This window comes from Gymnogyps californianus, chromosome 20, assembly GCF_018139145.2.
Source record: "Gymnogyps californianus isolate 813 chromosome 20, ASM1813914v2, whole genome shotgun sequence".
Classification (NCBI taxonomy): Eukaryota; Metazoa; Chordata; class Aves; order Accipitriformes; family Cathartidae; genus Gymnogyps; species Gymnogyps californianus.
In genome coordinates, this window is record NC_059490.1 from 7,850,036 (window position 1) to 7,877,299 (window position 27,264).

Sequence of the window (27,264 nt, forward strand, 5' to 3'; positions counted from 1 at the left end):
CAGGAAGTTGGAAAGAGGAGCCGCAGCGTGCATCCCCAAGACACATGGGCTTTGGGGGGAGCAGAAGGGATGTCCAGAAGGGAAGAATGGCTGAAACATTTGATTTCCAAAGCCTTTATGCATTTCTGATGTTCCTGTGCTTTCTGGGCAGAAGGCTGGGGTTTAGAATAGGCACTTATTTTCTTGCTGCTCATTTTCTTTTTTAATTCTTGCCCCACTGACCCGAGCTCCAGGGTGCAGGAGCCTGGTGCAGCAACATCTTAGGCAGTTTGCCCTGAGTTGATCTGTTCTCCAGCAGCCTGGGGAGGTCCACTAGTGAAAGCTGCACATGGTGTCTATGGGGGGGGTGGTGTTTGCACCCAAATGTATGATGGGGTCTGTTCTGCAGAGCTCTGACCTGGTCTCCTCTGGGGGAACAGCGCAGTGGGTTCTCCATTGAAGGCTGTTGGGCCACGTCACCTGGGGAAGGTAGTTGTTCCTCACCTCTGTGCTGCGGTAGATGCCCTTCCAGAACCACATGCCTGTGGCCATGCTGCCATGCTCATCGTCTCAGCTGATTTTGTCCAGCTATCTGGAGGGACAAAGATAGCCTTTAGACACCAGTAGACCTTCTTCCCTGTTCCACGGGGAATTATATTGCAAGAAACATGTGATAAGATCTGGCTGGGGAGGTGTGCTGGGAACAGGGAGATGAGACTGAGCATTCCTCATGCTCCTGTCCCGCATGGCTGTGGTGTGAAAGAGCTGCTCTTGTTGCCTCCGTTCTGCAGGAGCCATGAACATCTCCGTGCCTGCTCCCAGCTCATCATGCTGAGCAGGGGATGGGGTTTGGTCCTGGGCCATGACCCTTTTCCATGAGTAACGGGCTGCAGCACACCAGCACGCAATAGCGTTAACCCTGCCTAATCTCCGAACTTTTCCTGCTCCTGAGGGCTTTGACAAGAGACGCAGCTGGGGTTTTATATTAAAGTTGAGTTTGCAAGTGGCTCTTAGGGCTCTGTTTGGGCTTTGTTTGCTCTGGCAGCAGGTAACAGACTGGGCTGGCCTTGCTTCGTCCCACTAGCAATAAGTCTCGTTAGGAATCGGCCCTTTCCCTCTGAGAGTGCATTTTGCAAATTAGCTTGGAGTAGGTGCGTACTTTTAAGGTGAGTGGATTTGAGATGGTTTGCAAACGTGTGAGACTTTTCTACGCAGCAGGACCAGGTGGGGTGTCGGGCTCTCGCTCCGTGCTCGGAGCCGCAGCAAGTAAGCGCTGGGGCTGTTTGTCACCAGTTTTGGGAAGGCAGGAGCGGCCTCCCCTCGCTGTCTGTCTGTCTGTCCGTCCGTCCATCCGCGGGAGCGCCCGTGTCGCTTCTGGCGAGGAGCTGGTCCCCCGCGGGCGCTTGTCCCTGGAGCGTGTCGGTCCGTGCACTGTGCCTTCAAATGTACATTTTTAAAGGGACTTGAATCGCCTTTTCCTGGAAGCAGGACAGGGCGGCGTGAGGCGAGGCCTGGCTCTGCCCTCAGCCAGGCCCTCCGTTTTTTTTTTACCTGTATACTGAGATCCAATAATCTGTATAAAACTATTTTGATGTCCACCTGGGTTGTCTCGTTCTTCCTACAACGGGCCGTGGGGGGGCTCGGGGCTGCAAGGAGGACGCTGGGCGACCGGGGCGGGAGCGGGGACCGGCGCGTCCCGCCCGGTGCTCGGCGCTGCACGGGAGCCACCGGGGCGAGGGGCCGCCCAGCCGCTGGGGGGCGCTGCAGCGGGAGGTCCGCCCGTCCCGTCGGGCGCCGCGCCTCCAGGAAGACGCTCTGATCCGCCCTTCTCGGCGGCGCGGTCTCGCCGGGCTGCGGCTGACGTTGGACAACAAAGATGGCGGCGGGGAGCAGCAATTACTGGGAAGGCGAGTGGGGCCTGAGGGCGGCGGGGACGGGGTGGCTGCGCGCCGCGGGGCCCTCCCGGGGCACAGCCCGGGTAGGGCAGGGCGGAACTGCCGCCGGGTTCCCTCTGCCCGCCTCCGGGGGGCCGGCGCCGCCTGCGCCCGGAGGTTGCGGTGGCCTCGTCGGCCCCTCAGCCATGAGGCGTTGGTGCCCGGCTGAGCTCCGCGGCGGGGAGGCCCCGGGACCCGCGGTGAGGGGGACGGCACCCTGCGCCGGCCCCTCCCGGTCGTGTGGCACAGGGCCTGTAGGTGTTCAGCCGTGCCCCCCCCCCCTTTCAGCGTGGGGTGCTCTTCCATCTGTGAGGGCCCCTCCCTTGTCGGTCCCCCCTTCTCTGTGGGGTTCCTCTCTCTGGGGTTCCCGAGCGGTCTGCGCCAGCTCCCCTTGAAAGCACCTCGTGAAAACGCGTTCCCCAAAGGCCTGGGGTCACCGTGCGGGTTTGTGACTTCTCCCCCGCTCTCGGCTGCCCTGTGCAGATCTCAGGAAGCAGGCGAGGCAGCTGGAGAACGAGCTGGACCTGAAGCTGGTCTCCTTCAGCAAACTCTGCACCAGCTACAGCAGCACCCGAGACGGAAGGCGCGACAGGTATAGGTACTAGCCCATTTCTTTATGTTTTAAATGCTGCTTGTGGTACTTGGTTCATGTTTATAATTTGCTGAACGCTAGTCCCACCTGTGGCTTTTATGCTTAGCTTCTTAAGAAGCTTGTTTCAGCACTTTTTGATGCTGTGATGCTGGTGTTGGTCTTGATGCAATATTGAGCAATATTGGCATGTGAGTCAGGAAGGTGTGTGGGCTGCAGTGGTGCATCGTGAGAGCATATATGTCACTAGAGGAAGCTGAATTTAAAATTCAGTTTGTAACTGTGGGGTTAGTGTGCGAACCCATGGTAGGGCTTTTTAATGCTCGCTACATCGGCTTATTTTTCCAGTTTTTCTTGTATTAAACTAGCAGGAGGTTTTCAGGGGCTTCAGTATTAGGGCAATTTAGCCTTACACCTCCCAGATGGGCTGGTGTGGTGTTTATAATCCCTGTTTTAACGATAAGAGAACTGGAGCACTGAGCAGCTGACTGGTCCAAGGTTGCGCAGGGGACTAGCCCTCTCTTCAGAAGGGGTAGCTGTTTCTTTCTGGTTTTCTCCTAAGACAAGTAGTAATAGTGAGAGCTATATATATGTTTATATGTATATTTGAACCAGATAAATACATACATGTGTGTATATATATGAATAGTTTTTGTTTGCTTTAGGCATATTCATGTTTGACTGAAGAATTAATGTGATAAAACTTTTCAAGTCTTTCTCGCTTATGGGCCAGAGTTGAGGTCTTCCCTGCAGTTCCACAGCGCTAATTATCAACTTCTCTGTCCCTGTGCGCAGCCTTTAAAAACTGCCATTCTTTGCTTATTAACTGTGGGTCCCAACACTGTGTATCAGTTGTGAGTGTGACTACTGTATGTATGTGTGTTGGTATTTTTATTTATTTGATTAATTTGATGATTGAATCAATTTTGAACCTTTCCATGAATTTTTGGTTCTGGAAGCTCTGAGAGCGCCTCAAGAATGATCATGTTACTCTTGAATCAGAGTCCTAGTCTCTCTCTTGTTTCTGGCTCTGTGCTGTTACTTGCTATGTAAGCTAATTGTTTTAGTTATTTTTGCTGTCCTATGCAAAACTTACTTCTCTTACTTTAGTTATGGTAGATTACCAAAGCAATGAGTAGTCTTTGAAAAGTATTAGTTGCAATTCTTCTGCAGGTTGGCATACCCTGTGTTGTGCTTCTGTTCTGTTGCTTAGATATGACTTTTTATTGTGGATTTAGTTTACCATAAAAAGCATATAGGGAAGGTGTACTGTTTGAAAGTGTAATTGTGATAAATTGTGTGGTTTGTATTGCTCTGTAGAACACTGACTGCTTAATATGTCAGTGGGTTGTCCTAACACCGTGTTATTAAGGTGTAATTATGTAGCTGGTGTAACATGCTAATAGTGCAGTGCTCCCTCCTGCCAATAAATAAATAAATCAAGCTTAAAAGTTGGGGAGAAAGGGGCATTGGTGCTAGACACGTGCTGGTGGTAGACAAGTGTTTGGTGTCAGGCATATCTTCCAAGGAGAGGTTATATTTTCCCCAGGTGATACTGTGTCATTAGTTCAGATAAAAGTTAAAGGCATGTATGTTAAGAAAACGTAATTTTTTCTGGGCTTAATTCATCTCTAGGAAACCTGGCAAGCTCCACTACCCAACACCTAACAGTAGTGTTTCCTTATTTCTTACATTCGTGAAAAGATGATGTACTTTTCAGTAACTGCTCCTCCTCTTTTTCCTTAGCTCTGACACGACTCCTCTCTTAAATGGATCAAGCCAGGACAGAATGTTTGAGACCATGGCTGTGGAGATTGAACAACTTCTGGGAAAGGTGACTCAAGTTACTGTGGTTCTACTTCAGCATCTAGGAAATATTGCAGTACAGGTTTCTGTGAGGAATGTTAGGAAATACTAGTGTGGGTGTTAGACAAGCATTCCTGAAGGTATGCGTCTGTCATTAGAGCTAGCTCCTTCAACTGCTGCATTGTAACTTTCTTACAAGAATAAGCCACTTCATGTTTTGTTGTTTGTTTTTTTTTTTTTTCCCCTCTAGCTTACTGGAATAAATGACAAAATGGCAGAATACACAAATAGTGCAGGAGTCCCGTCCCTGAATGCTGCACTGATGCATACATTACAGCGCCATAGAGACATATTGCAGGTAACAAACACATGTCCTTCTTGCTTTCATTTTGTTTCTTTGTTTGGAATAATTATTAGCAGTGCTGGTCTCACAGCATGCTTGAATGTCTTACCAGAAGATTTAAATGCCACCGATCCCATCTCACTTTTCTTCTCTCCAGGCACCCCAATCGGTGAACTCTGAGTTGAAAAAATAGCATTTTTTATCTCATATTGGTGACTAGTACTTAACTAAGAAAGAACAGTAAAGCATGCCATCTTACGTAGGTGTCTTTTATGTAGCAAAAGGGGAAAGGTACTGTAATGAATTATCTTGTCTGTGTGGTCTGGCACATAGCAATATGAGCGGGAACATCACACTTAAGAAAATATGGTTGTAAAACCTTCTAAACTGCTAAAGGGAGTTGAAGGAAACGTGATGGCTAAAGCTACTAATTAGTGTTATAAATCAACTATGTTTTAAACTGGTGATGCTTTCACGGCATAGTAATGTTAAAAATGCATGTTTTATTTGGCTGGTCACGTACAGTTTGATTTCTGTCTGTACAATACACAGTGTGAAAAGCATAGTGTTTTGTAAAAGCCATAGCATTTATATGAAAAATAATGCTGAATGTTTACAATGGTTTTGGTGGACACCAGTTGCCAGTTGCATTAGTTTTCGATAAGTATTAGCTCCCTGAAATGTTTTCAAATGTAAAATTACAACTTGAACATTAAAAAAGAGAAAAAAAAAAAGTCGTCTTCACTGTTCAGAAAAGACTTTTTTTTCATCTGGTGTAACTTAACAAAATAAACCCAAGAACATCTCACCACACCAAATAAGTAGCTTTTACTAGGGCTTCTGATTCAACCAGTAATGGGAAATTCCAGCACAAAATGATAATTCATCAGAAAGGTGAAGATATATGAAATTGAGAGAAGGAATTATAGTGGATTTCCCTCTATGACTTTAGCTGTAGCTATCAAAAGTTAGCAACTACTGTAAGAGCAGTGAGTTTTAAAAATACATTTGAAGTTACTTTGCATTAACTTCCAAGCATTTTTTATGTTAATTTCGTAAGTTGGTCTTGCACCTTGTGTTAGAGAACAGTTAACATTTTAAAAGATGGTTGCATCTTACTTGAGTATATTGTGGTGTTAAATTGATCTCAGGATCCTAATTTTGGAATAATTGTTTTATTACAGGACTATACACACGAATTCCACAAAACCAAAGCGAACTTCTTGGCAATACGAGAAAGGGAGAATCTGTTGGGATCAGTACGAAAAGATATCGAGTAAGTTGTATTGTTTGTTATAGCAATGGTATGGGACTGTCCTTGGAGGGAGAAGGTGGAAAACCTCCTGTAGGAGAACGCTTGGCATAGCTTATTCGTCTATACTCTGAATTAAGCGAAAAAAGTGACTTGAATTCACAAGTCTTATTAAGGTTGTGATAAGATTCTGTTTTGTTTTGTTGTTGGGTTTTAGATCATACAAAAGTGGGTCTGGCGTGAATAACAGAAGAACGGAACTATTCCTGAAGGAACATGAACACCTTCGAAAGTAGGTGGTGTTTGTTATTTATTTATGTTGGAGGTGCCTAACTTTTCTGGGGGATGAAACATACTTAATTTCAAGTATGTGTGAAAGCTTTGTCCATTTGTAGATATATCTGTCCACAATGAATGCCTTGCGCTATGTATTCTGTGACAGTGCTGCTACTTATGTAGTTGGATAAACATTTATTGCTGATGTTGACTGTGAAGTGCATATAGCAGGCAGTAGTCACGGTAGTTTTCGGTGATTTTGACTTTAGGATCTTGTCAACACTAAGTGACATCTGTATCTTGTCTTCAGTGGGCTTTTGCAAGTCACTTGTGACTCAGACTTCATGCTTGGCCTCCTCTGTTAAGGAAGTAGATGCCTTTATAGCATGCTAACTGGGATAAGGGTTAAAAAACAAAACAGAAAGTCCCAATGATTTAGCTGTTTTTCCCTTTCTTCTTTATTTGTCAGAGTCAGACAGAGAAGAACCTTTTTTTCCTTTTGTCTCTACTGAATGTGTACAAAAGGTGATGGAAGAGACTAATTGCAAAATTACCTGTGCACTTAAATATTTGCAAATTGACTCTAGTTTATTGGCCAAGATAACAAGCAAAATAGAAAGCACTTTCTTTTTATTCTTGTTGCTGAGAGGGCATTAGATTATGAGTAGCTGCTTTGTGTGTTCCCCATTCAGCAAAAGCAGCACACTCCGATAGAAGAGCACTGGAAGGTTCATGTTTTCTAGATAGTCGAGAAGGAGCACTGATCTTCATGCCTCTGTTCTTGACTGTAGTCGTGCTAAACCTCAGTCTTACACAAGAGGGCAGGCTTTCATTTAAAAAAATGACTAAAAAAATTACCTGTGGCTTTCCTAAAAGTGCTTTCTTAAAGATAACTTAAACTTCTAGCCAGAACTGCACAAAAAGCTTTTACAGGAAATTAAAACCAAATTTTTCGATTGTGACTTACCACACTTCATCCTCAATTGTCTGTAATATCTTTAAAACTTAGAAGTTAATTGATTTAAAGCTTGAATTACGACTTTTGTTATGTTGAATTTATTATTAAACGTGCATGATCAGGAAATGTAAAGTTTCCAGGAAAAAAACCCAATCTTAATATTTTGGAGGTGAACGTTACCTGAAATGTTGTACTTTGAAGAATCAATGTCAGTTAATCTGAGTAAACCTGATTCTTTCGAGGTGTTGTGTTTGGGGTTTTTAGTTTTGCTTTGTTTTTTTATTAGAGAGGTGGTAAATACTTTTATACATTTGGTATTTTGTTAAAGAAGGCTACAAATAAAATATTTCTGGAGTTGTGAAATATACTTCTAAGAAACTGACATTCCTCTGAGTGCACCATTTTGAAAAGTTTGAAACAATGAAGAGAGGAAAACTTAAACCATTTTGTAAACGTTATCTGGGAGATGTCGTCAGAATTTGAGCCTGGCATTCGTTGATCTCTTTAAACATACTAAACTCTCCGGTATGTTTTTAGAATAAAAAAGCGTGAAAAATAGAACTAAATAAGGCAGTTTCAGAAACGGTGAAACCATCTTCTAGGTGATTATTGGAAAATGTCAAGACTTAAAAAAACCCCCACCACACTGAGAAAAAGAAAACAAGAAATAAGTGTGAGTTGGGGATCTTTAGGAAACAGGGCCAAAACTAATCATGGAATACTACTGCAAGGTGGAGATAACTGTAAGGTGTATGAAGAAATCTGGTGTAGAAGCAGAAGACAACCTTGGCGAGAAATCAAAGCTTGCAAGCTGTTAAAAACTTTTGAATTGAGAATCAGTAAGCTCAGAAGGGGATACTGGCAGAGGAAATTATTAAAGACTTTCAACATATTTGTCTTCAGAGAAAGCAGTTAATGAGCTATTAATGCCAAAAAGCTGTAAAAGCTAGCAAAAGGTCCCAAGAAATCACCAGGAGCTGGCAGATTACACCAAACGTGCTCCTAGGATAAGCTGACAAGCTTTATGTGAGTCTTGATGCTGAATATTTGCAGTGCAGTAAATCACGGTGCTAGACTAATTGATAGAACTACGTGATGAATATATGTACATTGTCACAAAGACACAATAGTAAAAATTCAAATGTATTTTTAGTGAAGTTGTGAAACCTATGAAAAGAGCTTGAGAAATGGAGATGGGAACATAAACTTTGCAAGTGTATTATTATATGCTGCAAAGTAATGAATAATGCCACAGGAATGATATATTTGTATCAAATATTGGAGCGTTCACTTGGTCTTGACCCTGCTTAATTTATGACATTAAGTACTTTAACCTATTACATATTTATTCCGTGATCTGATAGTGGAGAATATGAGCTATTACCCCACTGCAGAGTACCAGACTCGTCTGTCAGCCTTTTTCTTTATGCACTACCATGTGAGACAGGATAAGCAGAAACTTGAGTTTACTCTTGGCGGCGTTTTCCGTGAATGCTCTTTAAAAAGCATGCTGGCAGCCCTAGGCGGTATTGTTTGTGGTGGTATCTCACTTGGGAGTAAGAGGAGGAGAGCCAGAAAGCTCTTCTCTGGGAGGGACTTTGGAGAGAAGCTGAACCTCTGCTTTTTGCCTAAATCTGCCTTGTTGTTTTTCTGTCACATTTTGAACGTCATCTCTTCTGGAAGAAGAATGAAGGAGAACGTGTCTTAATTTTACGTATGAAGGAGAATCTGTCTTAATTTTACATGTGTAGATAATTGTAAAAAAGGAAGGGAAATAAAAAATCTGTGAGTACAAAATGTTGATGAATAAAAGGATCCAACGTATACTAAGCACCAAGGGAATTACAACAGCTGAAGCGCTGTGCAAACCCTTGCTACGCCCGTGATACATAAACCTGCTGTCCATTAAGTTGTGAGGATTGTGCATCCATTTGGATTCACTTTCCCTGGGTGGGGCCGGTGCTGCGTCAGTGCTGCTGGCACGAGGGTGCTGTGCACTTTCACGTTAGGATCACAGTGCTGCCGGCGGCTGCCGGGGCAGCCCTCAGGCTGGGGGCATGCAGGGCTCTGCGCTGCCGCCCCCCAGTTCTGGGAGGGTTAGAGAAAGCGTATCGTGTTCTTCTCTCTTTGACTGAAAGCTTCACTGCTGGGTTTAATTCATTTTATAAATCAGCTGATTTTCAGTTTTATTGGGAAAGGAGATTCGTCTAGAAATTTTATTGACTGTAAGTGGGAGGCAATTTAAGGATAGTTTCACCTACCTCGGGAGAGAAAAACAATAATGCCTAAATTTTTTAATAAAAATGTTAACACCTGCTAATTAAAATGAGGCTGGAAGACAGGTCTTGTCAAATATTGATGCCCTGTTAATACTTTTACCTAATACCTCAGATCTTTTGGCTTGTCAGATGCTAAAAGAAATACCAAATCTAGCGCAGTCACGTTTGCAGTTGATTTTTGAATGCTTGTTTTCTCGGGTCTGTGCCATTCAGTAAAGGTGATTTTCTGATCTTTTCTGCTTGTATACTTTTGGCCAGGGAGGTAAACAAGTCATCCTTTTTCTTGTAATACTGTTTTCCATCTAAAGAAAACAATTTGATGAATAGATCTAGCTTAGCATTTTAAAAACTGCTCTGAAAAGTGCTGCCTCAGAGGAGAGTCCTGTCAACTTAGTGTTTGCCTTGAGAAATTCTGCAGTTATTGATGAGTTATAGTCTAAGTCAGCAAAGAAGGGACTAATGTGTTTGATTAAATTTGCAATATTGCGTGTGTATGCGAGTGAAAATTTCCCTTGTGCTAGTACTTGTCCTGTATGTGAATGATATCATATCAGGTGATACTGATGAATTTGCGTAAAAATTGATGAAGGCTTCCAAGGTTTAGATAGAAATTACAGATTTTATTACCTATGATGAATTTCTTGTAAAACTAGATGAAAACTAGACCCCTTAGTGGTCACCAGCATTTGCTGTAGTAGGTTTGTTCTGTTGTTGTAGGGCCACTGTAGGACTACTGCTTTATTACTCAGCTCCAGTGCTCAAAAATTAGACATTTGTCCTTTTCCAAAAAAAGTGGCTGGTGGTGAAGCAGGTGCTTGTGCTGGTGCAGATATCATTAGCTGTGTTTTTAATTGTTGTTGGATGACTGCATGTTTCTGGTGAGTGTTGCTATGCAGGCTATCAGTCTATCCAGTAAAAAAATTTTCAGCTTAGAGTATCAGGTGTAAGTGATGCAGGTAGATGAGATGAACCTGCTGAAAGTGCTCAGGCTAGCTAAGGACATCAAACCCCCCTGTGTGCCTTAAAAAGTTTAGCACTGGGAACAGAGGGTGCCAGAGTAGGTGCATGAGAAACTTTGAAGGAGAAAAGGAGGAGAGCAAACAAATCAGAGGGATGTGTTCTGCATGTGAAAGAGAAAAGAGAAATAAGAGAAGTGAGCAAAAGAAATAACGGGAATCTGCAGCAGTTGCGTAATGGTGCTATTAATAATACATACCTGATTCATGGAGATTATTAGGATAAACGAATGTTTGTGCAGTACTTCATATATGTGAAGTACCCTGGAGTACTAAATATTTTTATTACTATTATTATTGCATTTCATTTTTCAGCAGAACTATTTCAAATTTCCTGTTGTTGTTTGGGCAGAAACGGCCACATTCAGTAGAGAATAATCACCGGGAAACTGCTTTCAAACTTTGTTCATAATACAGCCCAGATCTTAATAGAGGGAGTGACTTGTTGACTGTTTTTCCTTTGAATATTGATGTTGCTTACAAATTTTCACTTCAGTACCAATTTGCACAGAGGAGTCAGCTTAATGAGATGCAGAGACACCTTACTGGGTTTTTGATTACAGGTGTGTTGATCTTTTGGGAAAAAGCTACCTGTTTTCTACCTTAATTTAATTTCCTTTCCTTTTATTATCCTGTTGTCTGCTCCACACACCCTGATTTCCATTCACTGTGCTGTTGCTGCTGAGGTTCCTGTGCATTTCAGTGGATCTTCAGTATTGGATTAAAACCAAAGAACTGCTGTTGTCTCCCCTTCCATCCCCTCCCTCGCCTCCAGTTGCAGGGGAAGGACACACAGATGCCTGGGCAGTAACTGCTCTGGCTGACACGTGGTTTGCCACTGCATCTCCTTCATCTTCTCTTGGAAAGAAAGAGACTGTAGGAAAAACAGCTAATTCACTAATTCCTTCTGTCTTCCCAAGGTGGTTGGGGAAGCAGCAGGGAGGGAGGAGTGTGATGAGCCTCCTCCCTGGGTGCCTGCTGGCTGCTTGCTCTGCAGCCTCAGAACTGCTGAGCTCCACTTTAGTCAGGCCCAATAAGGTGTGGGTTTTTTTTTTTTAATTGCAAAACTTGCCTCTAAATTAAACTTGTTTTTTGTTCATGTCAAAGCAGAATGTGGTGTTCTTGTCGCTCCGTTCTCTTAATTCCAATACAGATTTTAACTGAAGCAGCACTTCATAATGAATAATTTTCTTTGTTTTATAGCGGTTATGAAAAAACAAAACAGATCTGCTATGAAAGGACAATACATGCTATCCATGGCCTTGGTTTGGACTGTTTGCCAAGAAGCACCGAATACGGTGTAATTTGGCTGCAGACTTGCTGTGCAGTAGTAATGGACGGCTGCAGTGCTTTGTCTATTGAGCTGGAAGATATAGTGCAAGGAGAGACTGAGGAATCTGGGTTAAAATGTTTTTCTGCTGGCTATTAATTGCAAGAGCTCTGGCAATGGTGTGTCACTGTTTTCCCAAATACCATTGACTTGTTTTCTTTGTTTCTGGAATAAGGAAGTTTGAGAAACTATTGCATTAAAAGTGCGTGCTAGTGCCTCAGGATGCATGCCAGTCAGGATGACTGGGGTAATTACCTACTGACTGACTTACCATTGAACATCCGTAACACAGACTTTTTGGGCAGGGCTATATGCTGTGTCTGAGCGGCAGCACAAATAAAATGGTTTTCAAGGAAGGGATTTGAACAAAGGAGGATTTTTGGTATTGCAAAAGCTTACTTAAAGATGCACAACAACTTGTACTGTGATCCTGTTTCAAAATACGATTCTATTTCTCTTTCTGCTCTGTCTCCTATTGCTACAGTTTTCTCAATTGCAGTTATGCATCAGTGATTCCTTCCTTTAGCCTTGTCTCTGCATGGGATTGAATGGGTTTTATCTCCAAGCCTGCTGGAAGAACCTCTGTCTCTTGAAGATTCATGGCAGAATGACACAAGGCCACTTCCTAAGTGGCTGGATTGGCTTCCCCTGTAACAGTCCCAGACTGAATACGAGACTTGGGCATATCATCTACTTAACTCAACACCAGACTGAGCACAACTTATCTGTTTTCTTATTTTAATAGTAAATACTGCTCAATGAGGGAGACAGTTCATGTCTTCTGGAAAAAAAGAACCTTCACTGCTTATTATGTGACTGTAATTATATGACTGTATGAGCAAGTTATTGAAGTAGTTTAATGAGAATTTGGGGAGATTCAAAGCTTGCAGGCAATGAAGGACGATGCTCTCCTGGGTATTGTTATTATTTATAAATAGCTTAATAAAAGAACGTGAAAATCAGCCAAGCACTTCAGGATTTAAAAGAGGTTTTCCCTCTAAAAATAGCTTGAGCTTCATTAGAGTAAAATCAACTAGTGCTTTTCATCTTCCTGTGCTGTATTTAGGACTTAGAAAAACCAAACCTACCCCAAAATGCTAAACCAAAGATTATATTCGTCTCACAAGGTTTATTTGCATGCTTTCTTTATAGTTAGATTGCTTTAAAAAATACTGTAATCAATAATTTCCCTGACATTGATGACTGTTGTGATATTTTTATACCTCAATATGTCTAAAATGAATGATATCTGAAGAAGGGAGGGAGCGGGGGGAGAACACGCCAAACAAAAAAACCAACGAACCCACCACACACATGCACAAAACCTAGTTTGGGGAATTCCTTTGTAACTTCCAGTACAAAACTGAATTATCCAGGTGACAAAGGCTGCAGTCACACAGGTGATAGCATTAAGAACCTCAAACTCAGTGTTTGCTTTTTCTCTGTCTGTATAAAATGTGAAGGTTTATGCAGGAACTTCCATGTACTCCCAGGAAAGAGGCTACAGAAACTATCCGAGGTCTTTATGAATGTCTGCAGAAACTAAAGAACAAACCCCCACAACACAGTGTGAAAGATTACCTGAATATATCATGAAAAAAGGGTGGTTGGGACTAAAACTCGGCTCTGGTTCTCAGTTCTGGGCTTTGCCTTAGAAACAACACTGTGCCCTTGATTTGGGGAGAGGGAGGGATATAAAACCACACTTCAAACTTCAGAGCTCTATGTTTGCTTCTGAAGTTTCTTGCTCATTTCAGAAATAAACAAGTCAGTGATGCATGTTTTATTTGTTTTTAGCTTTCCTTTCAACACTGTTTCTTAACTAGGACAGCTTTCCCCCGCCCCCCAAGGTCTGTATTGAAATTAGGACTTTGACAAGTACTGAAATCCTTCTTACACGGGTTGGTTCTGAAAAGTAGGTGCATCTTTTGAACAGCATCAACAACTGTGGAGTTTTATAGAATTTCTTTTGTGGAATCTGAGAATCACTTATTATTCTAATGTGGCATGTCATTTTTTTTGTCAGTGTGGCTGTGTACTTGATTATTCTTTAAGGCCAGAAGTGCTTGCTCATTATTTGCTATTGGAACCTCCAGTAAAAACAAGCTGTTGAATTTCATTTGATATGTATGGATATGTTAAATAGCGGTTATTTCCATTTTTCTCAAATACAGAGTGTACTTCTGGAAAGTTATCACGTTACTGTATAAATGTCGTTCTTGAGTTTCTTTAATTTGAACCTCTGTACTAATGCATCAGAATGAGGTTCTCATCATTCTTGGGCGCTGAATGGTAGGCTATGCAGATATCTTAGTCTGTTGCTTTACCAGTGATGTGATAAAAAGCATCAGCTCCCATCTGCTGAGGATACATACTTTCTATCAAATCCATGATGGTAAGCAGAACTAGATCCAAATTCCCACTAAAGCATGCCTATTAGCCTGATAATACAATTTTGCTTAGAACTTTTCAAGGACCTTAGTTCTGTTGTCAAGTGAAAGATGCAGAATGCTTTCCTCTCACTCGAGAGACTTGTTTATATTGAGTATAGTCACACTTCTGGAAGAATGCATCTTGTTCAGTCTTAGATAAAAAGGCAAGCCTAAGAACACAGTGAAATTGGGTCGGAAGAAAAATGTTGCGATCTTCAGCCGTTAATGAGTTGCATCCTGAATTTGGATTGTAGATTGTTTAAATGTACTATGCACTTTAAATTTTGAACCACAGGTGTTCATTATATTTGTATAGTTAACTATGCAGTTTTAAGAAGTTTTATCATTTTCTGAAGCTTAATAAACAGGCAGGTAGATAGTTGTAACATTAGGTACTTTGGCCAAGTCCTGGATGAAAGCCATACAGCTTTCTACATCTACCAAACAAACCCTCAAAACCACAGCAGGTGAAAATGCAGTTAGGAAGCAGAATACATTTCTATCAACGTGTATTTTAGGGTTTCGCACTAAATTAAAATTGGGTTGTCATCCTAGGGATAAGTCTCACTTCATTTCTGTGTTAGCTTCACTGGAAATTAAAAAGATATTTATTACAAAGTTGTTTATATGATGGGGCTCTTCTGGAAGACATTCCCCCTTGTGTTCTCTTCTCTTGGTTACTTAGGAGTGTGTGAGTAGTAGAGCAATTTTTTTAGCTTTGTCTAGCTTTAGTCAAAAACCACTGAGCTAGAAAAGTGGCACAATATTTTTTGTTACAGTACAGATTATAAACAGCTTGTGTTTCTTGTAAGTTGTGCATCTATCTTGTCTGTGTGCGCCCAACAAATCAGTAATGACAGGTTATCTTGGTAGAGCTCATTTTTTGTCAGATCAGTGTTCGATATCGAAGGCTGTGTTGCTTGGTTTTGAGTTTTTCCCTTTAGTTAAAGGTATAATCTAAATTATATTTTTTAAACCAGAGGAAATAATGAAAACAGCACTCCCACTGAATGCTAGTTCTGCATGCAGCATGTAAAATTTGAGGAAATGCCGATATAGTCCATTAGTAAGTTACTGGAATTGTTCTGACAGTTGTGGTTACTGATAATGACTTACAGTAAGGCCTGCCCTTCTCAGTTCATTTAACTTTGTTCCTATGGGTAATATGGAGCAATTATATGGGAGGGTCAATCTATCCAGGAACTTTCACAACCATGAATAGAGAGCCTCTGGAAACCTCATTATGTGGCTGTTGGTGCCATCCTGGCATTGGTTTTATGCTTACTAATAGGCAACCAGCTGCCGCACTTCATTTAGACGAGAGGAGCTGTTTTCATTTTAAGTTTTTAACTGCGTTCTTTGGGTAAACTGTATACTGCAGATTATTGAGAAGGCTCTTACTTCCTTATAGATTTGCTTTAAAGGAAGAAGTATTGCTGTTGCTCACCCTCTTGGGACTCTCAAACATCAGGCACTCTCCCCAGTAGTCTTTCTATGTGCCAAAGAGCTTTCTTGGCTAACTCCTCTTTTTGCAGAAACATTTCTTTCACTCTGTTGATAATTCCCAGAGAAGTCCATGGAGTTCAGTGGTGGTGCAGACTGTACCCTTTGGAAATCCAGGAGAAACAACCTGTTGGTGTTCTCAGACCTGTGAAGGTGGATCCCTGCGTTCAGGGATCTCCCTGCAAAGGGAGAGCATCCCTTGGTATTTGCTTGTATCCGTTAAATTGTTCTTTAAACTGAGTTAGAACAACTAATCTTTTCATTGGTTATGGTGCATATGTAGACATGTTTACAGATGTTAGACAGCTGCAAAGAAAGTACTTAGCGTTTATCTTAAGTCCAAATTGATGGAATTGATACGCTGTCAAGATATTTACTTAGTGATGTAGTTAGGAGTCCAATTTTTAGTGAATTTTGTGTCAGGATTGCAGGTTGGAGGGAGTAGGTTTCACCAGTTTATTTTCCTGGAAATCCTTTGGCAGATTCTTCCCTGCAGTGAAAAGCATGCCTTTTGCATGTTATTTTCTCATATACAACGTACATGTGAACCATCTGGAAAGAAATTCAACACCAAATAATGTTGGTTAACTCCTGCCTAGAGCAATGGATTGTGTTCCAGTGCCTTTCATTCTAGATTTAACAAATTGCTTGCATTGATTAAAAGCAATGTGATGTTGTGCTATTGTGCTTTTTTTCTTTTCTGATTTTTGAACTATTCCTCATTCGTACTGAAAGTGATTACTGAGTGTCAGACTCCCCAATACAATGATCTGCAGAAATAAGCTTGCTTACGTGTTTGCAGTTTGTAGGTGTGATGTTGTTAATAACATACTGTTCCTTTGGAGCAAATCTATACATTGACTTAATGCTCATGTTTGTGCTGGTTTTTATGTTTGATTGTTGTAGGCTCTTATTTCATTTTGCGTACTGCAACAGAAAGCTTGAAAACATTGCATCTCTTTAGCATCCAGATTTATGCTTTAATTAACATATAAAGGGAACCCACAAAAGATAGCAGTTTGCGTTGGTATTTGAACCTTTCTCTGCTTTCAGAATGGTTTCTGTGGGCAAACTGTTCATCCCTGAAAATGCCCGTTTTGCCTCACGTCTTTGTTTTTTGGCCAGCTAGCTCTTCTCATGCTGGAAATGTAAGATATATGCTTTGTAGTCAAATACATTCTTTTTCCTCCCTGTGCTGTTGCATGCTGTGCATTCATAGCAGGTGCTACTTCTGCTCTTCGATAAAAACGCAGGAGCAAATTTTGTGGCGTCTACACAGTCCTTTAGTACAAATTTTCTCTCTTTGGGTGTGTGTATCCTAGGTATGTTTGTCTCTCCACACTCTTGTGTCGAGTCTCAGTCAATGAATAGGCTTCTACACCAATTTTTGTCTTCAGTAGCAACTGTAGGAGACTGTCCAAACTAGCTAAGCTAAGCAGCTCCAGTGGAATTCACTCTTTCTTTGACACAAAATTGAATCAAGCTTGAGACAAGTCTTATAAAATCTGTTTGTTATCACAGGAAGAAAAAAAGTGTTCTGCTTTACATTCTTCTACTTAAGTTTTTAAAGAGCTTAATGATCTTCTGAATTTTTTAGATGATCAGGTACGTTGATGGCAAGCTGAAAACATGAGTTGGAGCTGGGGTTTTTTTATGTGTGTGCACAGTGTTTCTTTCACTTTTGAGTTAGGAATGATTATTATGATGGAAATAACTGACTGTATAAGTCTGATTTGCTTCATCATAATCTGTATATTTGTATCAGAGTATCAAGTATGTTTTGCAGTATTTGCATTCTTGGAAGCTCCCTGTTGCCTGGTGATCCAGGACTGTGAAAATACGAAAGATTTATTGCAGGCAGTTTGAGAGAGCTGAGACTAGTGATTGATCTTGCAGTTAGAGAAAGAACAAAGTAAAATTATTATTTCTGTAATTATTCTTTATGAAAGTAAGAAAATAGTTATCAAGTGGTATATTAGTTTATTCTACTGGGTTTTTCCCTAATCCTTTTAAATTATTCTTTGTGATAATATTGCCCTTAATTTTGTCTGAAGGGTTTAAAGTGCGTTGTGAAATGAGTTGTGTGCAGATGAGTCTTACTGCTGTATCTTGTTTCTCTGACAAGTGCTTGTATTGGGTATCTAGCTAATAAGTCAGCAGCAAAATCTATGCCTATGGGAGAAGCCCAGTCCTCACCTAAGTAATCATCTGTATTACTGAATTTTAACTACTGGCATAGAGATTTGCTTTAAAAAACCAAAGAACGTAAAATGCTTTCTTTAGTTGTAAAAGCTTGATGTGATGGGCAGGCTTCTTTTCTGTCCTAGAGGCATATTTCACTTAATTGTTCCTTTGGATTAATTTACCTGTCTGCATATTTAAATGACAAACTGCACAGTCTTTTCTGAAGACAGCAGTTGCACAGAGGCCTGATTATTTCATATGCATGACTGCTACTGTTGGATTTGTGCCATTTCTTACAGTAGGTGATTGCCTCAGCATATTTCAACTTTTCTTTCATGTAGTATTTTTAAATGGCTGTGTCCAAGTGCCATCTGTCTCGACAGGTGAAAATGCATAACTTATTGAAACAGATGGCAAATCAGATTAATATTGCCCAGAACCATTGCTTGCTTGCTTGGATGTTCATAAAATAATGTCCACTGGATTTGTTGTCTTTGCTTGGAAAGCAGAAGAACAAGGTCAAGAGACTTTTTTTTTTCCCCCAAAGAGCCTCTTTTTGTAGTGTTTTGAATGTGTAAGTTAAGCAAAATTACCTCTTTCAATGTTATTTTTTATTCTGTCAAACAGTTGAAATGAGATCTGCAAACTTCCCTTGGGTCTCTGCGCCCTGTTGTACTTCGTGTTCCTGATCTTCCTTAAATCTGACTGTTATTTTCTATGGTTATGAACTGTAAAATGATGAAACAACTGCTTGCTTCTGTTTGGGTATCACTGTAAGTGAACGTTACAATCTGTATGTGCCAAGAACTTCGAAAGACTTCTAAGAGATGCTGTATGAGTGCATGTTATTGCCTTTAGAAAAGCCTCTAGCATGTGCTTAAACTGAACTTTTGCAGGAAGTACTAAACAGAACTCTGAGGGATTCTGATGCACAGATTTTTACCATAAAATGTTCCTGCTCACACTGCCTTTACCAAAATTTCGGTGAATGTCATTGCCATTTTCTGCTGGAGTTTGTTCACCTGCTGAAGGCTTGCAAGTAGAGACATTCTTGGAAATCCTCTCAGGGCTGTCAAAAGATCATGCTTCTTGGGGTGGCAAGAACACACTGGAAGTTGTGTTTAGTAAATCTGTATGCTTCCCAGCTATTTATTTAAGACTGAGAGTTAATTCAGTCTGCCCTTACCTATACATAAGTCATTCTGAAGAAAAATGATATGCATCTCATCCTTTTAAATAGTTGGGGTGACCTCCATGTAAGTTGAGAAACATTGATCTTGTGACTTCAGATGCCTGTTAAATGCCTTGTGTTGGCATTTGCATCTAATGTCTGTGTTTGGTAGTAATGAGAACTGTTTATTACTGGGTTTATACATTTTTATTAACTTCTACCTGTCATCATTTTAGGTAGCTACATTTCCAGGGTTTATTTTTATATGTGTGTATACATACATACATGTATAAAAAATAATGCAGTATAATATAATAGAATCTGAAGTTTTTAAATACTTTTTGTGTTTACGTCTCTGATTAAGTAATAAAACTGCCTAACTACAGCTTTCTCTAACATAAAAAGCAGTTAGTGTCTCTGCTGCAAACTGGCAAGCCTAATTTTTGTGCTCTGAAAACCTTGGAGAACATCCTAGTTCACTTAAGGTCTCTGAATGTGTTCAACTTCCTGTCATCTTCAGTTCATCAACATGAAAATGCTATAATTTCATCAGTTAAATGGACAAAGAGCTGGTAATGCTGGTGATGATTTTTCCAGGGTAGGGGTTTTTTTTAATAGGACTGTTCTAGCAATGTTTTGTTCACAGAATTTTTGTAAGTGTAACTTATTTCCAGCTAGGCTCCTGATATCTTTTTGTTGTTAATAAGTTTAAAAAAAAAAAAAAAGTCAAACCTTTTTAAAAATGGTGCATACTTGTGCACCATTCTTGCTTTTCAGACTGTTTTCTGATGTTTTTGCAGTTTATTTTTATTATGCACTGCCCACATAATACACTTGTCTGTTAGAGACTATCAATGTATGAAAGCCACATTCTCAGTTGAATTTTGTATCTTTGAGAATCGGTGATTAAAGTAGTCTTTAATGCATCGCTTTTCTGTTCTGCTTGCCTTGGGGACATTACCAGATGCTGTGAGACTTGAGACTGCTTACATCATTTTGTGTACATAACTATGGTGTTTTACTTCTCTGTGCCAGTGGTAATAAATACCACACAATGAATGAAAATGGTTTTATTTGATTAAACAGATGTACTTGCAACTGATGTGCATCTTTGGAGTGTGGCTTTGTTTTGGGAGCAGAAAGAAGTGTTCCAGTTCCAGTGTTTTCAGTGTTTGATGCCCCAGTTGAGTCCCTCTCAACTTAAAATCGGGCAAAATATTTTTAGTGCTCTGTGTGCTGTCTCCATATTTCAAGCCATGGACTAGACTGAAATAGCAACCTTCATGTTTTCACTCCTCTTCACAGACAAATAAGGACATTCTGTTAGCATCTGCCCCCCCCGAGCAGTTTACACACACGCGCGCGCTGCACAACGTGCTCCTTCGCCGTGCCTCCAGCTGGAGGTGTGGGGGGATCTCCAGAATTTCTGTGGGTAGAAGAAAAGTTCCAAATCGGGCAGCTCTGGCTGAGTCAGAGGCAGAACAGTGCTGCGCCGGAGGCTGTTGATACCTTCCCTTCCTGAGGTGGCGAAACACTTGGAACAAGGAGGATGGAAGATGGTCATGCCCTTTCAGTGTCTTTTAATCCTGTTTAGTTTGGCAGCAATAAATTCTGCTTTAATACTAGAAGCAATATCCAGTACAATGTAAAACTTCTTTCTGTCAGATTGATTTCCTTCTTAAACTGCAAACTCACTTTTTTTTTTTCAGTTATTCTACAAGAGTTTGCGTAAATCTGTGGGGTAAATGGAGCAATTGTAGGGATACATCATTGTTTCTGCAATATGGGAAGCGGGGATGCCGTCACCTATTCTGTGTCAGTGTTACATTTGAGATATTGATTGCTGTAAAAAGATATGTTTTTCTGGGATTTCATAATTGGCTGTAAAACAGTGATTAAAAACCTGTCTATAAGAAGTTGAGTACAGAAAAAGAGAAATTGCTCAAGTCTTCTGAGGATTTTGTCATCTTAATCTCACACATTTGTTTTCTAAATGAAATGTTCTCTCTGTGGTGCTGTATTTTAGGTTGTCTTTTTCCCAGCGATGCTACATAGAAACTCAGTTAATCTGTGGCAGCAAGGGGGAAGGGGCATGTGTTATCAAGGTCTTTCTCTTACAGATGGTGTGTATTCTGTTCCCCATAAGCATCGCTTAATTCTCATCCAACTGGTATTACTGTAGAAAGAACTTGCCTCGTTAACCCCCATAAAACAGTGTTTGGTAAACTAGCTCTGAAGCAGTGTGTTGAGATGTTATTACCTGGAACCAAGTCTCAGCTTTTATTAATTACGTTTTTTGAAGGGGTGGGTGGGAATGACCAGGATTAAAAAGCAATAAAATTAGGTACTTCCTTCGCTAGTACTCCTTTCCAGACTGTCCTGGGCGCCTGGTACACATCAGGCTCAGTTAACATTAGTCAGTCATGAATCCTGGAGCCCATTCCCCTTTTTCTGTCTTCTCAGTGCTTTATGTGTTCTCCTGAGCATCTGCTCCTGCATACAGTTAGGAAATGCTGCTCCAGAGGACACTACATGCATCTTCTCCAAAGACTCTCATTATATATACCAAATCTATGTAGTAGCAAAAAGTGACAACATCCTGAAATAAGGCATTCTAAGGGCAAATTTGTTAAGGTTTGTATTATGGTGTTCATTGATTTAATAATCTAAAATAATACTTAGTGCTTGTTACTTTTTTTTAACTTCATTTTTTTTTCATTTGGCTTTCAGCTCAGATCGACTGATAGAAGAAACAATAAGGTAGGAATGAACTTACTAATTTTCATTCTTTTCTGTACAATCAGCATTTACATTGAATTGTGTCTAAAGATATCAGTCATTTTATTTATACAATAACTGTATTGTTTACAACTCATAGGCAGTATTACAATGAAGTGGTGGTGGGTTGGGGGTTTTTTCCTATTCAATGATGACATAATGGTGTTGCTTAAATATTTTATTCATCCTAGTTTAGAAAATTTGCATTTCTGTTCAAAGGTGAATAGCCCCTACGAAAACAAAGGGAATGATCGAGCAGAGTGAATCTCAGGTTGAGCTGTTGAGGGCTATTCCAGTAGTCAAGCTGTTTCTTCTCACAGTGACACTTTTCTACAACATGATTTTCTGTAATCCTTCAATGTATTCAGCACCCTAGTGTGCAGCTGATATAGGTAAGGGCTTTTACCATAAGGGCTTGAGAGGTTATTGCTGTTGTATAGTTATTTATCTTTTGGGTTTTTTACGTGGTTTGAATACTTGAGTGATACCTTCTCTAACTGATCTGGAAATTTTAGAACCGTAGCATCATAAATTACTTTTATCATCTGTGCCCTTCCCAATCTTCCATTGAACTCTGGGATTTTGCAAACCAATAATTCAGAGTGCCCAACTTAATGGTTTTAAATTTTAGATTATTGTTTTAAAAAAAAAAAAAGAAAGCAAGCAAGATATGCTTTCAGATAATGCATGTACTGGCATAAGTGATCAAGAAGAGTAATTAGAGGTGCAGCAAGGCTCTATGTCCATTAAGGGCTGGCTAGCCTGAGTACACACAGTGGGCTCAGTATAATTAACATGGTGGAAGAATGTGTTAAACCACATTAATGTGCAGTGATGAACCAGAAATGGTCAGTACAATAATGTCTGAAAATGTGGATATAATCTCACCACAGCATCATAAAGGTATTTGCCAAACTTAGCACAGTTATTGTGAATATTTGTTTTACTTTGGGTTCTAGTCCTTTCCTGATTAAAAATCCTCTCCTTTATTGCCATGCTTGGAGCCCTACTTTTCTGTCTCGTAAAAATGCTCAACATTTGTTGAATCTCTTATTTGCTGCCACTCCAGTAACTAGAGCATTAAACAGCATACGGTGATTTATTAAGCTTAATATCCTACAAAATGACTCATGTTTTATCATTTGAGCTCTTCACCTAGCCTCTTGATTATGTGTCATCAGAGAAGCTGAGAGCGTGTGTGTGTGTGTGTGTGTGTGTACCTCCGTGTCGATTTACCTGTGCAAGGGAATGTAGCCGTGGCAAACTGGAGCTCAGAACAGGGCAGCTACCTGAATACTCACCCAGGTTCCTCCATCAGTTTTGAGCCTACTCAGAAGCTCCATGGTGTCATCAGTAGGCGTCCTGGCTGGTTTAAAACTGCTTTGAGTTTCATTTGCGTGAGCTGCAGTCCTGTGGTCAACTACAAATTGACTGTCTCCACAGTGACTGCTGCTCATGCAGTAGTCCCTACCGCACGGCTTGGTTCAAAGCTCCTTGGTGCTGTTTACTGAAAGCATTCCTTCTGTTAATAAATGAACTTTGATTTTTTAAGAGGCTGGATTTTAGCACTCCTTGTTGCACCATTTATTATCTGTAGTAAATGAACTTCTTGTTGTAGTTGTTGCCAAAAAAGTTCTACATTTCTTTTTGTAGAAAAAGAGCTTGTTTAGTAACTACATTAAGCAGGAAATGTAATTTCATTTATATCATCTTAATTCAATACTGACCCTGTTGAAACCAGGGTAAATTTTTTGTTTTACTCTTTTTCTTGTCATCCCCAGTAATTGCAAGTATGCAGATATGGTATTAATTGGTGGTAAACTCTGCTGCATTTTAAGTGATTTTACCAGACAGAAGTTTACCCAACTTCTGATGATCAATTGCTTTATCTGTTGTAAACCAAGTAAAAGAGGGAATTGTGCAGGGGAAGCTGTTTCAATGCAGATTCCTTGAGTAAAGTGAGATGTAATTAGCTTATTCTGGCTACTAATACTGCTCTGTCTTCAAGGATTACATCTGCTGTAGTTCATTACTCATTATTTGGGTGTAATTCAGGAAGTCAAGACATCACTTAATTTTTTTTTAGGGGTTGTTATTAAGCAGTGATTCTAAACACTGGAAAGCATTTTTCTGTGCGTGCAGAGGCTTTTGTTGACAAGCTGCATACTGGTGACCCCATTGCCAGCGACTCTACAGCTAGCAGGAGTTGTGAAACCCTTGCTCTAACGTTCTGTAGAGAAGAGGACCAAAGAAGTGCAGAGCCTGACTCTTCCCGTGTGCGGTTCCTCCACAGGAGCAAACATACATGCAAGAGAATATACGGGCACCTAAGCTGAAATGATGCAGTAACTAAAGCGATGAGTAGGGCTGTCATTCCAGATGTTTTGTTAGTACTAAACTTTTAATCAATTTTTAAAATGAATGATGTGACATGGGTTCTTACTGCAGCATATTTCTTTCCAGAAACGAGTGGGATGTGATACTTTGTACTGCAGTTCTTTTGGAACAGTGTTCACTTCTCTTGGCCAGATTTAAATACAAGCATAGATTTTGCTTAATATGTTTGGTGTTCTCGGGTTTTCATTTTCAAACATTATCACTTTTCCAAAATAGCAGATGATTTATTTCTTGTTTTCCAACAACTTATATTTTTAGGTTGGCTCAGTTTGAATTTTTTATAGTTTTGCACGTACACTGTGACAAATTGTTAGGATTTTATTGTAATACTGTTTCTGAGCCTTGATTCAGGCTGATTTGTCAGTGTTTGTATATTAACAAATTGGACTACTCCACTTCCACTCTGTACCCAGACCAAGCCCATAGATTTAATTAAAAAAAAAAAAAAAATCATCTCCTTATGTATTTGGAGTATTTCTTTAGGTAATAATTAGGATTTAATAAAAGGGGAAAATTCACTTGCATTGAATCTTGACTTTACAGAATGGAAAGGCATGATTTAGATTTTGAGTCTTAGCTCTTTTCAGAAGAGCCTTGCCAGAGTGTCTAGGCAAAATCACTTGCATTTCTGGGGAAATGTTCCTTTTGTTTTCATCTTAGGCTTCATCAAAAGACACAACAGTCTTTAAAGTAATTTGAAAGATTGTATGTGTGTGTACGTATGCATATATACACACATGTGTTTATAGATATGAATATATATGTACATATGTATACGCAAAGAATAAGTGATATAACCAGAATTTTTACCAATTTAAAACTAGAGCTTGCATTTCTATGCAGAGTCACAGAGTCCATTCCCTTAATCATAGATGTTGTCATGAATTTAAATGAGCAACTATGATTCATGGAGTACAAAATGAAGCAGAAGTTCCAGTAATACATGAATTATTTGATTTCTGAAAACCTGTCTTGTTCCTTTAGAGCTTTGTTTTAGTTCTTCCTCAGTCTAGATTTGACTGAGCTGTCTCAGTGGATGAAGCAAGGGGTTGACTTTGTGGTACGTTTCACGCACGCTGTATGTATATGGCTGCTCTGTGGGGTGAAAATACCCAACAGCTTAAACATTTGTCTAGGTAAAAACACTTTGCTTCCAAGTCAAGCAGCATTAAAAGCGTATCTCTGCATGTCAGACTAGTTTGACTGTGATAATGGCTGGAAGTGTTTATTACTCTGTACTTCTTCATGCCAGTGAAAACTGCAAACTGTGTACAAATATCTTTTACTTTTGAAGGGAAATTTGGGTGCTTGCATACCCACAGCACTACTGAACGTTCAAGGACAAACTTGAAATGTAAGTGAAATTTTGAGGAGATACGGCTGCAAGCACAGGAATTTGAGATACTCCTGCTGATTTGTGGAAGAGATGGGTGGGCTTTTTGTGGCTGGGACCTCGGGCTTACCTAGAAGAGACTTCTCCAGTAGTGCAGCAATCTTTAATGTTGTACTTCAGCAGTGCTTTAATATTAAATATAGAGAGCAGAATACCATCTGGTTTTAGAAACTTGGTTTACACCCAGCTCTAGTAGTTCAAGCCAGTGCAGCACCGAGAATAGTTCATGCTAGTTTCCAAATGAAACGTTAAATCAGGGTCATCTTGATTCCAGTAAGAAGCATTTAATCTTTTATCATAAATGTTGTATAGAAGTTTCAAAACATAAGAAAAAGGTATTCTTGATCTGGGAAGATTACGGTGTCGAGTAACTAAGTGGGGCCAATATTGTGAATGGGAAGAATGTGATTAATTTTTAAAAAAATGCTTTTGTCGGTGAAGAAATGGCAACATAAGTCAATGAGCATATGTTGGGGATGGGAATGAAACCAAAACTGTCTAATGAAGGATATGAGGAAGCTGCCATACTTAAGACTGTACAAGACCAATCAGTGCACTAGTCCCCAGGAGCTGTGTGCTTTCTGGTAGTTCTTAAATTTAATAGTCTCATTTACAGATATAAAGGCTTAGGTAAACCAGCTCATGTTTTGAGTAATCAAATTATACATGAAGAACAGTGCTTTTTACTTGAATTTTGACTTGTTAATGGTAGCTAGAATCCACTTAAACTCTTGTTCATGGATATCACAATTACATTTCATTACTAGACCATATCATGTTAAAAATGGCAATCACTACAATTTTTTTTTCTTCAGAGCTCTTCAGTAAAACCTAGCCCATTGAGCTAAATTTTTCAAAATACTGGATAAAAGAAATGAAGAAAGTTCCAGTCTTGTACTATGTAAACTTAAACAGTTACATCCTGCCTTTTTATATGAAATGGACAGTTTCACTCCTCAGATGTTAAAGCAGGAACCTTGTGTTCCATGATAATCTGTAATAATTCTTTCCAAAGGCATTTTGGAGGTGTCTCAGGAACACTTTATACCCTGGCAATCATCTTGTATTTTCACTTCTGTAAATTAATGGATGCCTTAATGAGTCATTGGATGCATCTTATGAAAACATGTGGCTTAATTCAGGAGTGCTTTGAGAAACGCTGTATTAAAACTTTATCTGGACAAGTATCAAGTCAGTGTGGGGGTGTAAGATAAGCAGCTGTAGGTTACTGAGCAAGCTTTCCTGTGTACAGCTGGGAAATCTTTTTTTTTTTTCCAACTTGGTTCCTAATAATTCAAAATCTCCTCAGTGCTCTTCTCAATAGCAAATGTAATGTTTTTGCGAGTTTGTTGCTTTTTACTTCAGAGGACTAAAATACCTGTATGCCGAGTTGTAAATGTATCTCATCTGTCAAATGCGGTATCTTCTCACGTGTGATACGATTTGATGTACTTACTGTTCTGATTTTGTAGCCCCTTCATCAGCCCTTGATGGTAACTGCTTTTGCTATATTGATACACAGCTGTTTAGTCTCTCTTCAGAATTCTGTTAACACCTTCTCATATACGGTTTTCTTTGTACGCTCATGCGCTGTTGGGTAAGCAATGATTTGATTCCTCATTTCTCCTCTAATCTAATTTTCAC

General features: G+C 40.1%; 1 protein-coding gene across 3 annotated transcripts in view; it reads left to right on the plus strand.

Annotated features, from left to right (window-relative positions):
• Positions 1–1,855: 1,855 nt before the first annotated feature.
• The window catches only part of GOSR1 (golgi SNAP receptor complex member 1), a 32,001-nt gene continuing 6,592 nt past the window's right edge, over positions 1,856–27,264 (plus strand). Inside the window, exons 1-8 of one of the 3 annotated variants that reach the window (XM_050908977.1) lie at positions 1,856–1,890; positions 1,967–1,983; positions 2,397–2,505; positions 4,249–4,336; positions 4,559–4,666; positions 5,836–5,927; positions 6,121–6,195; positions 21,783–21,812. In XM_050908977.1, coding sequence (XP_050764934.1) covers positions 1,856–1,890; positions 1,967–1,983; positions 2,397–2,505; positions 4,249–4,336; positions 4,559–4,666; positions 5,836–5,927; positions 6,121–6,195; positions 21,783–21,812 — 554 coding nt within the window. Of the gene's footprint in view, positions 1,891–1,966; positions 1,984–2,396; positions 2,512–4,248; positions 4,337–4,558; positions 4,667–5,835; positions 5,928–6,120; positions 6,196–21,782; positions 21,813–27,264 lie in introns of all 3 variants that reach the window. The other 2 variants (XM_050908976.1, XM_050908978.1) reach the window with 2 other exon arrangements.